This window comes from Limulus polyphemus, unplaced genomic scaffold (genome assembly GCF_000517525.1).
Source record: "Limulus polyphemus unplaced genomic scaffold, Limulus_polyphemus-2.1.2 Scaffold161, whole genome shotgun sequence".
NCBI classification, from domain to species: domain Eukaryota; kingdom Metazoa; phylum Arthropoda; class Merostomata; order Xiphosura; family Limulidae; genus Limulus; species Limulus polyphemus.
The window spans coordinates 763067-777143 of record NW_013665771.1 but is presented as its reverse complement, the minus strand read 5'-3'; the positions used below and the strand labels follow the sequence as shown (position 1 = coordinate 777143).

The window sequence follows — 14077 nt, the reverse complement described above, 5'->3', positions numbered from 1 at the left end:
ATATCTACGTGTTACACGATATCATTAGTGTAAGGCTTGTTGTGTATATCTACGTGTTACACGATACCATTAGTGTAAGGCTTGTTGTGATATCTACGTGTTACACGATACCATTAGTGTAAGGCTTGTTGTGTATATCTACGTGTTGAAAGCTTTAGTTTCAAGTACGTACATAAATAAACTGTGAAACAACAAAACAAAAAACAGCCGAACCGTTTCGCATTGCTACTTCTTTCGTTTTTTTGAGAAAATATTTTCAAATATGATTAAAAAACTTTATAACAAAGTGTGAGTGCTTTATAGCAAAGCCACATCAGGCTGTCTGCTGTGTCCACCAAGGGGAATTGAACCCCTGATTTTAGCATTGTAAATCCGTAGACTTACTGCTATACTACCGGGGGACTTTTCTATATAAAGATGAAGACAAACCTAATTTTAAACTGTCGATTATAATTCGATGACGAGAAACCCTCTTTGAGACTAATAATACTTGGAGACGGCTTGTGTAATACAAATATAAGTACGAATAATGATGAAACTTGCAGTTTTTTCTAGGGAAGAAATAAAAGGTATGATATTGTTAATACCTTTGTTTTTACGAATAGGTGAGTGCAGAGTGACAACATCTAAAATAAGCAAAAACGAGTTTTCTCTTATGCCAAAATTTCTATACTTAAGTTTCTGTAATAGATCAGATAGGATGGCACTGTTTTTCTATTTATTTTCACTCCGATGCTCTTTTAACAGTTTCTACACAAGTCTTTATTACTATTTTATAAACCGTATATTGTTTATTCAACAGTTTGTTTGACGTTACCACTCCTTAGACACGTGACACGTATAAAAAAGAATACTTTGAAACCATACTTTAAACTATAATAGAGCTATCATTTTCATTATTTAATTTCTGTAGCGAATATTGGTGTATAGAAGACATATTAATACAAGAAATGAACGACCTTCTAGAGCTATCATTCTGTTGTATAGTTTCTAAGTTGTTGCTGTTTGTTGAAATTCACGCAAAGCTACTGAAGGGTTATCTGCGCTAGCCGTCCTTAATTTTGAAGTGATCGCCTAATGGGAAGGCTGCTAGTCAACACAACCTACCGCCAAATCGCGAGACACTCTAACTGAATATTGGATTTGACCATTATGGACCTTATAATAGACCTATGGTCCCAGAAAATGGAGAGCGATTTCTGGTCGTTCTTTATGTAAATGTGTATAACTGAAACATTGAGGCATAACACTAAAAACATTCTGGAGTGGAAAACGTTCAAACAACTTTTTGAAATATGTCCAAATATTTCCAGTCAACAATACGTTTCAAAAAACAGGTAATACGTAATTATTAGTTTGCTTGCTGGATTTCCTGCAAAAACTGAACGAGGAGAATAATGTTGAATTGATAGACTAAAGCCAACTCTTGGGCTACTCTTGTCAGACCAAATAGTGAGCTTTGACAGTTACTGTAATATCACATCATCAAAGTGTTGAGCGCAATTTCTTTATCGATAACGGGACGCGAACCATGGAACCTCAGCTCCACCGTCCGGTACGCTATCACTGGGTTGTGCTCAGCCCCTAATAATTAGTATTACTGGAACGTATCATCAAAACTATTATCTGTTATCGGATCAACTTATGCTAGCTTAGACATTATAAAATATAAATAAATAATTATATAATAAATAACATTATTACTTCAAAACTAAGTTCAACGGAATAGCCTAAACTTTAATGATAAATTACGCAGATGGTCAAGAGACTCTCAGACTTTTATTGTTGCATTTATAAAGCAAGTCTTTTTACTAAACTTATATGTAACAGAGATAATGCTTGACAGTTAGTAAAAACCTGAATATTTTCAAAACTTGTTGACCTGAGAGTAAAATATTTTAGCACGAACGTTAAAAATGTACAACTGTATTGTGTTTAAGTTTTAAACTACCACACTTGATATTATCCCCTAGGGCCTAGACTATTAAACATTTCTCGAGAACATTCTCAGGAAAATTAAAATGTCGGTAGAGGAAACTTATATCTATATAACTATTCTTGGTTCAACTTTAAATAATTGTAAATTTTTTGCCATGCGATTTAACTTTTACATCGCATACAACTAAACAAATAAACTCCATATTTAATTTGTTACAGCATAAATTAATACAGAAAAACTCTTTTGGTACTAGATAATTAATAAAATGTGTAACAAATAACTTCTTAATTCCAAAGGATATCTGAAAACACACACACAACTAATTCAGCATAATTCACCAATGATTAGGTTACAGCATAAAATAGCACCATTTATGTGTAGAAATTACAAATCTTTTAAATTGGTAAAACTACATCAGTTGGCAGTTTCAACTCCTAAAGGTCTGATTAGATTAGTCTCTTGAAAGAGTATGATGTCATAAAATTAAAAGAGCTTCGCAAGACAGTATTTGCTTCCCATGACATCCCTCACATTGCGGTAACCTATCATAATGTGAGACTAGTGGAGTCTGGTGCACTTATTTTATATAAAAAAAGTTCTGGCTGTACTGTGAAGAACAAAATGTAAACCTTTGCGATTAGTGTTTTCTCCTGCATTCTAAGTGGGGTGCCTGGCATAAAACTAGATTCAAGAAATTTTTGTCAGATAGGAACCTCCACGCTTCAGCACGATGTACCATGTTACCCTTAATGTACAAATTGGTGACTCAGTTTTGTGAGGGCAACTTCAGGAGATCTACGTGAATAGTTTATAGCTTGCAATGATGATTGCTTTATTGAGCGTTGTCATCCCAGCCTGTTGGACAGCTTGTGGTATGAAGTTAAAGCCAGTGACATTCCAACCTCATACTAGTAAGCTTGGGTGAACCAACACCTATGTAGACTTCGTTTTTTTTCTAGCCCCATAGGTGGGGAATATATCTGATATATGGAACGTATTGTAACTAATGATCAGCTAGTGTGAAGTATGCATGAAGACTGGAATATATTGTTGTATAAAACAATCTAGAAAACCTCACGAGGATGCCAAACTTTCTAGTGTTGCTCATACCCTCCTTCATGAAAGAAAGTCTAGATACTTCTGTAAAAGTACACATAATATTGGTGGAATAGTGATATGGATAAAGCAAGTAAACATTCAATCATACCCAGGTTGACTTAATATGAATACGACATGGCTCTGTCTATGGAGAGAAGGGTAACTATTGTAAGGAATAGAACTTGTGTACACTCTAAAGGCAATCAGCTTTCAAAGCACAAGACGTGAAATGCAATGAACTGTGAGGTAAAACAATCTTGCATGCACTTCATTTTGTCACTTTCACAAGCTTATGGCTAATAGAAGAAACAAAACTATGATACTGTCAGTCATTTATGATGATGGTGGTACCTCTCTTTGTACAGATGGAGTTGCTTACACTAGAGTCCAAAAAGCTTAAAATAAGCTTCAATGTAACAAGAGTAAGATGTTATTTTTATGGGTGATTCATACAGAGCATTCATGTTGACATAAATGAAAGTAAAATGGACAACAACTACTTAAAAAACAAAATGTGACACCACTGGCTTTAGTTTTTAAGTCTAAAGAAGAATGCCAGAAGAACGTTCAAAACACCGTCATATTTTCTGATCTAAGCAGTTCTTGCCCCTTTTGCCTTCATTTACTTCAATGTGTAATATAAATTGCACCTGCAATAACTATCAGAGAATGCTTCATGAAACGTGGATCTACACTGCTTTGTTAATCCAACCAGATGTTGTGTACTAATCTTTATTGATGACATTCTAGAGTAAAGCACGAACTCTAGTAAAACTGAAATTGAAAACAAGGTCCAACAATATCTTAGCTGGATGAGAATGGTCATTAATCTTGTTAAAGTCACAGCTATAGTCTGCACATTTAACAACAAACATGATAATGAAAAAAACAACAACATCACCTTCCTTTGTGGGCACTGCTATTCTCTTGGAAAAAACTAAGGGTAATCTTTGAAAAATAACCTAACTTCAACAGTCACATTTACACCATGATAATTAAAGCCACCAAAGGCACAAATGCACTGAATGTTGCAGCAGGAACTAGAGCTAAAGAACGTCACTTGTTTATGCTTCACCAAAGCTGAATCTGCTCTATTCTGACTCATACATTGAGTGAAAAAGATACAAAACATCTATTCAAAACTGGTCACAGGAATGCATTTCAACTACTCCCACCAAGATATTATTACATCTGACAAACCTCAGCTTCACTGCTGAGCACCTACAAATGTCTACAAGCAAATCTATTCACTAGGGTGTTGCAGTGTGAAGACCACGCATTCCGTTATTGAGTTACTGCCATTTTTAAGTGGAACATTCTGACTCCACAATTATCCCACAGCCACCAACTAAGCAGAAGTTTGCCAAAAGTTGCCCCAGGGGACAAACATCCAGGTGCTGGTTTTATCATGCAGTTGCTTTGCTTTCAACCAACCGCTCTAAATGTTATGCAGTAATAACTTCAGGGTATTGACAAATGGTATGTAGATGATACTGTTTACTTGCAATTCATTGCTTTCAGCAATCCAAAGTAAAGCTTACTTTCTAGCTTCTTGCGCGAGCGTTGTGATGCTTGTGGGAGTTTTGAAACTCCACAAGCCTTATGTAGAAGTTGTTGTTCCTTGAGACAACGAATGAACAATCAACTCTCTCACTATCTGCGGTGTAGGAACCACCTATAACTATGATTACAGGTGACTGTTTACCATAGTATTTAAATAGGTACTAACAAACTTTCTCTGAGGAAGTTGACAAGCTGACAAGAGAAGTCCGCTTACCAAACCTGATACAATACTACTGAAAGAAAATCGACCTCCAGTACAGTAGTAAGATCAAATGGCAACCAGGAAAGGTCTTCATCGACATTCAAAGAGAATAACTCTGCTGGAAAACAAAGTACAGTATAGAAAACCAAAAGGTGGGGAATAAATAAGACAGTATATGGCCAGAAAACCAGTGGTAAAATTAGTAAAAAAAACCTCACTTCTACTACCTGTGAGCCAACCCATTTCCACATGAGGGGTCAGCACTTGTCAGCTCAACCCCTGGGACTTTCACATGTACTCATCTCAACTCAACATAAATTAAGAAAATATAAAGAGGTTGAGCACATTATATTACAAAGATTTTGGAGCCTTACCACGTCAAATTATACTCTGTCTGACGACTTTGCATCTGGTCAATAGTCATGCAGTAAAGCTTTCATAGTAAATATTCTATCATAAGGCTATCATGTTCAAAGTATACCCATCCTCTATGCTAGCTTTCCATAGTCCATCTAACTTACAAAGATGACAGTTTTCCAGTGTATATTTCAACAGTCCGTTTACAGAAATATTTAGGCGATGCTTCCAACGACTTGACCAGTATTTTTTTTGTATGAAATAGCATTAATTCCATTTTAAACATCCAGCTGTTTGTTGTATGCAAAGGTTAAACAGGAATGCCATATAACTTGTGTGCACTGACTTGTGTCGATTTACAGGTAGAGATACTTCCATATTATATGTTATATTGTGCCTGGGACAACATAGTGGGTTTTGCTAATGACATTTGTTTTCGTGGATTCCCACTTGTTACAAGACACGGCAATGTGCTTACTATAGCTAGGGTACGATCTGTAACAGATCTCCTTCCGGGTTGATCCATATTCCTTAGTTTTCCAATACCATTAAGCATAACGGACATCCTCATTTTGGAAATACTAAATCCCTGATCTGAACAATTTTTATGATCTGAGTGTTTGAATATTTATCTTTGGAAAGGTTAAATGCGATTAGTTTTCGCTGACATCACATTACCTTTGCAACATCAAACAACATTAAAATGTAGTTCAAATATATGCAGTTTAGTTTTTATGTGTTTCTTGTTAAATATAAAGCTACACAATGAGCTATCTATTCTGTGCTAAACAGGGGTATCGAAACATGTTTTTAGCGTTACAAGCCTTTAAACTTATCACTGAGCCCGAGGGGGCAATGGTGTTTCACCACGACTTTATATCGGCTATGGTTTCAAGTTACTTACTGATTTGCATATTCAAAAACGTTTAATACCGCCAATCTTCTGTATAACTGCAATTTACGTGTTATCATGAATAAAAACGTGTATTGCTCTTAGTTTCCTTGGTACTGGTAATAAATAGTTTGAGCCTTTGTTCCTTAGCAGTTATACACATTAGTTTAAATTTCGTAGTTTAACCATTCACCCCCTTTCATATATCTTTTCTTCTAATCCGAAACTATGTGTTTAGTTATGCAAAACTGGATAATATAGCAATTCTGTAATAGAGCACTGTAGAAAAAGTAACTTGATTACCATTTTAAATAACACGGAAATAAAAAGGCTTTAAGAGGAAATGCCAACATTTATTATCGGCATTGAAAATGTTCCCTAATTTCTTTTTCTTTTTAGATTTACTGAAGAAAAGTGGCAGACAAGAGTAACGACTTAAAACTACATTCTAAGCTGAATGCACTGTTTAATCTAAGACTACATTTATCTAGCTGTCTAGATAGACGTTTACATCTCAGGAGATTAAAAAATCTGAATTTTCTGAGTTTTCTCTCTTAAAGTGTGACATAAATTCGACATGATAATCCCAAAACATTTCCTGTATTAGCACACCCAGTGGCTCAGCGGTAAGTATGCGGAATTATAACGACAAAAATCGGGTTTTCATACCTGTGGTGAGCACAACACAGATAGATCATTGCGTAGCTTTGTGCTTAACAAGAAACAAACAAACCGTATTAGTATGTATAACATAGGTAAGAATCAACTTAAAATGCATTGGAACGTGTCTGCATTTTTTCATCGCATTATGAATGGTGGGTGAGCTGACGTCTGTAGTCCTGTGCTATATTGCCTGTGCCTCTTGGTATTCGTGTGCTTAATGACACTTCATTTGAATACACTTTTGACTAGAACTCCGTACTGGTCACACTTTAAATCATGTGCTAATACTATGGCTTATCATCTGTTGTTGTTCTTTTTTAACAACTTATGGTTATCCAGCGTATTTAAGATATATAAGTCGATCTCACCATCTTCTCTTCGTTTTTAAATTTAATTTAAAAACATTCAGACAATTACCAGAAACAGCTCTTCAGTATATAATCAAAATATTCTGTATTCTACTCATAGTAGGTTTAGTCCTCATTTACTTAGAGGTATTGTTACACATTGTTCATAATAGTTTCATTGTCAAAATAGCTCCCATTCTTAATAACTGGTTCTTTAAAAACCTTAACGGAGATTTCTTTACAAAATACGCAGTAGCGAGTTGATTTATTGTTCTCTCAGGAAAAAACAAACACACATACACCTTGAAATCGTCACCTACTATGTCTTGAAACTGACTAATGATTCTTGTAGATTTACAAAAAATGTTTGTTAAATAAATCCTGTTGTCTTTAGTTCAATGTTTCTTACAAGGTAGCCTTACTTTTACAGTTGCTTTTATTATTTTGTTTAAAAACATTTTTGTATGTTGGATATATGGTATACGACGAAAATAATTGAGTTAAAACTGAAGTACACTATTGATATAAACTGGGTAACTTAATACCTCTCTTGGATAATGCCCCCCAGTGGCACAGCGGTATGTCTGCGGGCTTACAACGCTAGAATCCGGGTTTCGATACCCGTGGTGGGCAGAGCACAGATAGCCCATTGTGTAGCTTTGTGCTTAATTACAAACAAAACTCTTGGATAAATAATAGTTGGGTTTAATACATAAATGCATGGAACGCAGATATAATTATAAAAACTAAGAAAGTTCTTCTGATAAATTCCAGGTTATTGCCATTAAATACATAACTCAATTGGTGCCTCCTTTAACTTGCGATTAATATGATTGCATAATACAAAAATTCCAAAGTTGAAATATACTTAACAAAGTGTGTGTTTTTGATTTTATGGCAAAGCAACATTGGGCTATCTGCTGTGTCCACTGCGGAGAATCGAACACTGGATTCTAGCGTTGTAAGTCCGCAAATTTACTAGTGTCCCACCGGGGGACACTTAATGAAGAATAATATATTCTGTGTATAGGTTCGTTTTGCCACTAGAGAACGTCACCACTTGAGTTTGATCTTACTATTCTACAGACAGTAAGTTACAGCCTGACTTATTAATTTAACCATCTTTGGAAAGCAGTTTAGTATTATATTATACTGTAGCTTCTTTACAAGCATTCGAAGTAAGGGGTTTCAGAACTTTTATAGATGTAATATGCAAAATATTCCCAATGTTTAAAAGCTGGAGATTATCAATTACTCTATATAATTACAATCTTTTTGAGCTATGTAAATTTTGAAGATTCTGCTAAACTGCCTGCATATGATGATTTTCCTGTCGAATTAGAAGTATTAAAATCCTTGACATTTAATAATAACATTCTAAATTATTCCTTTAAAGGTTTTTGAAGAAAAAGTTAATTTTGCAGTTCATTAATTTTTTTAGACATTACCATAGAATGTATATATATATATGTATATATATATAGTTGAAAGTTATGTACTCTGTTATTATGTATCACAAACAACTGTGTTACTTACAATAACGTGATCATAAACAACTGTGTTACTTACAATAACGTGATCATAAACAACTGTGTTACTTACAAAAACGTGATCATAAACAACTGTGTTACTTACAAAAACGTGATCATAAACAACTGCGTTACTCACAAAAACGTGATCATAAACAATTGTGTCTGTCACGAAAACATGATCATAAACAAATGTGTCTGTCACGAAAACATGATCATAAACAAATGTGACAGTTATGAAAACATGATAATAAACAAATGTGACAGTCACGAAAAAATGATAATAAACAAATGTGACAGTCACAAAATATGATCATAAACAAATGTGACAGTCACAAAAACATGAATATGAGGAAAAAGATTTTCCTTAAGAGTTCTTAAAACATGCGAATATTTTGCGTCTCGCTTCGTGTTTCTTTATTTTCGTCAATTTCATCTCGTACTATAATTTTCTGATAAACAGTTTCATTACTAGTGAAAAAATATAAATATATACTCACATGATGAATTCAAATTCGGTGACTAGGAACCCACTTTGAGACTAATAATGGCTGGAGACGGCTTGAATGGGTAATGAAAAAACTTTAATATAAGTTTAACATAACAGCAAATGTACAACGTTTCGACAAGGTTTTGATGATGACAAAACCTTGTACATTTGCTGTCATGTTAAACTTATATTAAAGTTTTTCTTCATTACCCATTCAAGCCGTCTCCAGCCATTATATACTCACATGGTTTAACAGAGTCGTTACTTTTATACGCTAACTCGAGTGTTAATGATTTATTTAATAACAACAGTTATAATAAATGAGTAGACTGTACGCTCATTCTAATAGTCTGTAGCTTGATATTAAAGGATTTATTTTGTTTCTTAGCTTTTTTTTTCTGTTTCTACATTTTTTCATAATATCTCTGTACACAGTGTTTCAAGTTTCCGCATGAATTAACCTAGAATTTATGAAGGAATATGCTTTGAAAAATTAATGAGACAAACAGGCACTAAAACCCTAAAAATATTTTCACTAGCTCAAGACACTCGTTAAGGATGCAAAAACTGTATAAATGATAATGTTAGATAATGTTCCTCCTCCTTCTTTTTTTCTATTATTAAATCTCCACTGAGGGGAATCGAACCCCTGATTTTAACAGGGGACATTAGGGTCAAACACAGTTGGAGAAATTTCTACAATACAATGTCATGATTATATATTACTAAAACAAGATTTATTTAATTTTATTTGGTGAATGATGGGAAAGCTCCAGGAATGATTATGTTTTGTGTTTAAACATGAATAACTTACGTTCATGCTTGAAAAACAAGGTAGATGATTTTTTTCATTTTACTATAAAATTAAAATTACTTTTATAAACAGTAAAAACTATTGCATAAAAATAAAATAATTTAAAGTTAAATAGTGTTCGAATTATGACACGATAAACTGATAAAACTATGGTTAAATAGAAACGGAATCACTTCTAAAAATAAAAATATATCTCAAGCCTACAAATACTTAATTTAACGTAACCCTTAATAATTATGGTATTTTCCTGCGACTCAGCGGTAAGTCTGAGAGATTATAACACCAAAAATCAGGTCTCGATACTCACAGTTGGTACAGCACACACATATCTCATTGTGTGGCTTTGTGCTTAAAAATAAAGAAGTATTTTGAACTTGAACGGAATTTTTGTGTGACAGGTTGTCTAAACGTTCATAACAGAGACACTAAGGTTCAAACATAAACCTAGCCTTGAACTACTGATCAGTGCTAGGGAAACAAACATTTCAGTGGCACTCACTGCCTTCACGCCCCCTTGTAACTGAATAGCGGGATTGACTGTCACTGTTATAATGCGCCCTCTAGCTGAGAGTGCAGAAAATGTGAGCGGAATGTCCAGCCTCGAACCTTGGCCGTTCACATTCACGACCTGACACTGACCGCTAGCTCAGAAATTCTCTAAAACGAAAATAAATAAATAGCTGATAAAGAAATATCTAAAAATCTAAACAATGTTTTTCATAACCCAAGTTCTTAATAGGTAGGTTTACTGTAGGAATTTCCACTTTATCAAAAAAAAAAAAAAAGCACCAGCTGTTTATTAACGGTTTTTATTTCGAGTTGGGTTCGTTGTTGTTAAACACAAAGCTACAGAATGGGTTGTCTGTGCTCTGCCCACCGCGAGTATTGAAACCCGATTGTAGCGCTCGACTTACCGAGCTGGAAATAAACACAGATTTAAGAGGGTTTCTCTCTATGAGTGTAATCTTAAAAAGAAGGCATTATTGTTTCAAGATAAATTTAAATATGGAAATGTTAGTAGCTTGTTCATTTCTTAATTCTTAGGGATCTCTATACTTTCAATAGAAGAAACCGAGCCAAGAAAGACAAATTTCAAGCAACTGGGTTAATCTCAGTTTCGTTGAACTTACATGAAAATACTAGATTTGGAGAGAAATACATTATCATCAATATTATGTTACGCTGATAGTCCTCTCTCATGTATATGATACAACCAAGTCGTAGTTAAATTTTGTTGTTTTACTCACCCATCGTATGACGATGAGGGACTGAATTTTCAACTCTGTGTCTTACTATCTAAAATTAACTTGGTGGCTAGGAAGCTTAAATTTACTATTTGTAATTATGTAAAATTTACCTCCAAAATTCAAGATATGGAACTTGTCCGCTCTATCGGAATATAAGTTTTTTTTACATCATAAAATATTCATTTGTAAATTACGAAGTGTGATTGACTTATTGACCTGCGACATTCGAGGTCTTAAGTATGCTAGTCGGGCTTCGAACCCGTTACAGTTAAGGATTAATTTACGCACATCGCAAACTAATAAAGGTTAAACTCACTCTTAACACCCAGTCTGCGAGTCGATGAGACTGAATACGGGAGGGGGGGGGATTGGTGGGCTACAGAGGAGTATAGTGGTTTTCGGTATGGGTTTTACTCCCTTATAGTCTAGACTCTAGAAACCAATGCAAATTCAGCTAAACTCGAGAGCAATTCAGGTTCTCGATATCACATGGGGCTCAAAAATCTATAAAATCTATAAAACAAATTTTTTTAGAAATTTATGGTGGCTCATTTCTTCAATAATAATATCATTATTATTTTTCATAATATCGAATAAAAGGGTGAAGGTTGGGAGATTTATTTTGTAGAATTTTTTGGGGTTGGTGTAATTCGACATTAAAGCTATTTCTAAATATTAAGGGTAACTACCTTCCCACAACTGGCTGCAGACAGCGAAAGGCAGTTGGAGTTGAGACGTTGGGGGTCCAAGCACTCAACTCCTAACCCTTAACTGATTCTCCTTAGTTGCTGGCGAGTTTTACATCGGCATTTGGTTTTTTCCTGATAGATGGAATATCCCCAATGCATTTGGATGCTTTGACCACAGGCATTATCTTCTATGACTTAGAGATGATAGCAAGGAATGATAACGGAGGCATAATTTTGAATTTCAATTTTATTATATTGTTTTTGGCTTTACATTAAGTTTATTATTATTTTATAGTGCTGATTTTAATCCCCTATGAACAATGAATGTGTTTCATAGCATTAGGTATATATATATATATATATATATGTATATAAATTGAAATTAAAAGATGTACTTACAGCTAGCCATGATGATTGAACAAGTCTGTTTGTCCAGAGGATAATATTTTAAGTCCATCGGACAGGATAAAACCAAGGAGATTCTTTGAAAGGACAAAAAGAAAAATAATTAGTTTGTTAGGAATGCAAGCGTAACACATCAAATCTTAGAAACACAGTCTAGCTTACAAAATAAAGTATATTCTGATTCTTCACACAATTGAAATACAGATTCTACAATGTCCTCCTATACATGTGCTGTGTGATAAAACTAGCCTCTCATCAATACTTAAGTCATAGTAACACTTTGAAATCTATAACACTCAATATAATTCTCACTAACATTTTATCGTCAACGATTTCTCTGCTGCCGTGGCGTTCAATTAAAATTAATCAATTAAATTTCCTGTTTAAAAGGCTTTTCGTTGAGGGGACTCAAAGGAAACACAAAACGAGTTCAGAGTGAGTCTAATAAATCAAGGTTTTGACTATCAGCGCATATACTATAGTGAGAATATCCCCCCCCCCTAAAATGGTCAAAATCGTTATAAGTATGCGTTTAATAACACAGGCCTGCGATGGTTTTATTGTCTTGAAATTTTTACATGTTCTATAGTAATTCCTGTACGCTGAATCCGAAAATGATATCCATTTTTCTACATTACGTATAGATTTTTCACAAAACGTCATAACGCAATACACACACACAAAAAGACCACAACACGTAGTTTTGAGACTAAAAGACGTAGACTTCACAAAAACATCAGGATGAATGAGGATGTATATTCGTTTGACATCAACGTTCTTCCCTTTTCTTCAGTTTGTTTGTATTTTTGTTAACAAACATAATAATTAAACATGGTCATTGTGGTAAACGAAATAATAATTTGATCTAAGTAAGAGTGTTTATTTTCTTCTCGATTTGTAAATAAAATCTGCAAGCGATAGAAAAAAAAGAGAGTGTTGTTTTCGAAATCTGCGAAGCTGAATTATGGAAAATCCGTTATTAAAACCTAAACAACTTTTATGAAGTTTAAATTCGCAGGCTTGTGTAATTATGTCATCAATTCTTGTTATTAAACCAAACTATTGACATTTTTACCATGTGTAAAGTTTAATGTTTTAGTTGAATAAACTATTTATTTATAAGACATAATTGAAAACATTTCTAAGTTGCGATAAAGCTGGCAATTTGTAACTAAAAAATAATGTCATATTAAAAATATATTTAACTGATATGATAAATAAACTTAGTATTCCGAAAATTGTTTAATCTCGAAGTCTAAGTTCAAGGGAGGTCCAATACCTTATACTGTATAGTACTTCCCCATTTGGATAAATTCGAAGCAACACATTAGGCATGATGATATCATGAAAATGTCCTTCTTTCTCATTGGAAAAGAAAAGATCGGGTTTCCAGATCTTATTTGGATCGGTTAAGGTTAAATAGGCCATCTCACCATTCATGTCGTCGAATTGTAGCCTCTCGTCTCGCCACTGTTCTCGGAAGGTCAGCTGGACACTGTATTCCTACAAGTAAAATTACAGCATTATAAGCCAGCAACCAGTTTAGACCTGGTTAAAACGTGAGAGGAAAAAAAAAGAAGCAAACCTAGCCCGGAGACTTTGGATAACAGAACGTATCATGACACTAACACACACAAGTCACCAATTCAGCGAGGTGAAAAAATTCAAAGCGTCATGATTGGACTTAACATTTATAATGAGCTAAACATTATATGATTAAACTTATCTATATAAAAAACAAACTTATAGCTAACTCAAATGTTGGAATATAGCATTAACACACTTATCACATCCTCTGTTGTTATCCTATGTATTGAGGATTAATTCCAATGTATAAGAACG

At 34.1% G+C, this 14077-nt stretch overlaps 1 protein-coding gene across 3 annotated transcripts in view; it reads right to left on the bottom strand.

Annotated features, from left to right (window-relative positions):
• The window catches only part of LOC106476939 (glutamate-gated chloride channel-like), a 166805-nt gene that overhangs the window by 16158 nt on the left and 136570 nt on the right, over positions 1-14077 (bottom strand). For all 3 annotated transcript variants that reach the window (XM_022381415.1, XM_022381416.1, XM_022381417.1), the window contains 2 exons: positions 13515-13738; positions 12230-12312 (listed from right to left, as the gene is read on the bottom strand). In XM_022381415.1, coding sequence (XP_022237123.1) covers positions 12230-12312; positions 13515-13738 — 307 coding nt within the window. The remainder of the gene's footprint in view (positions 1-12229; positions 12313-13514; positions 13739-14077) is intronic.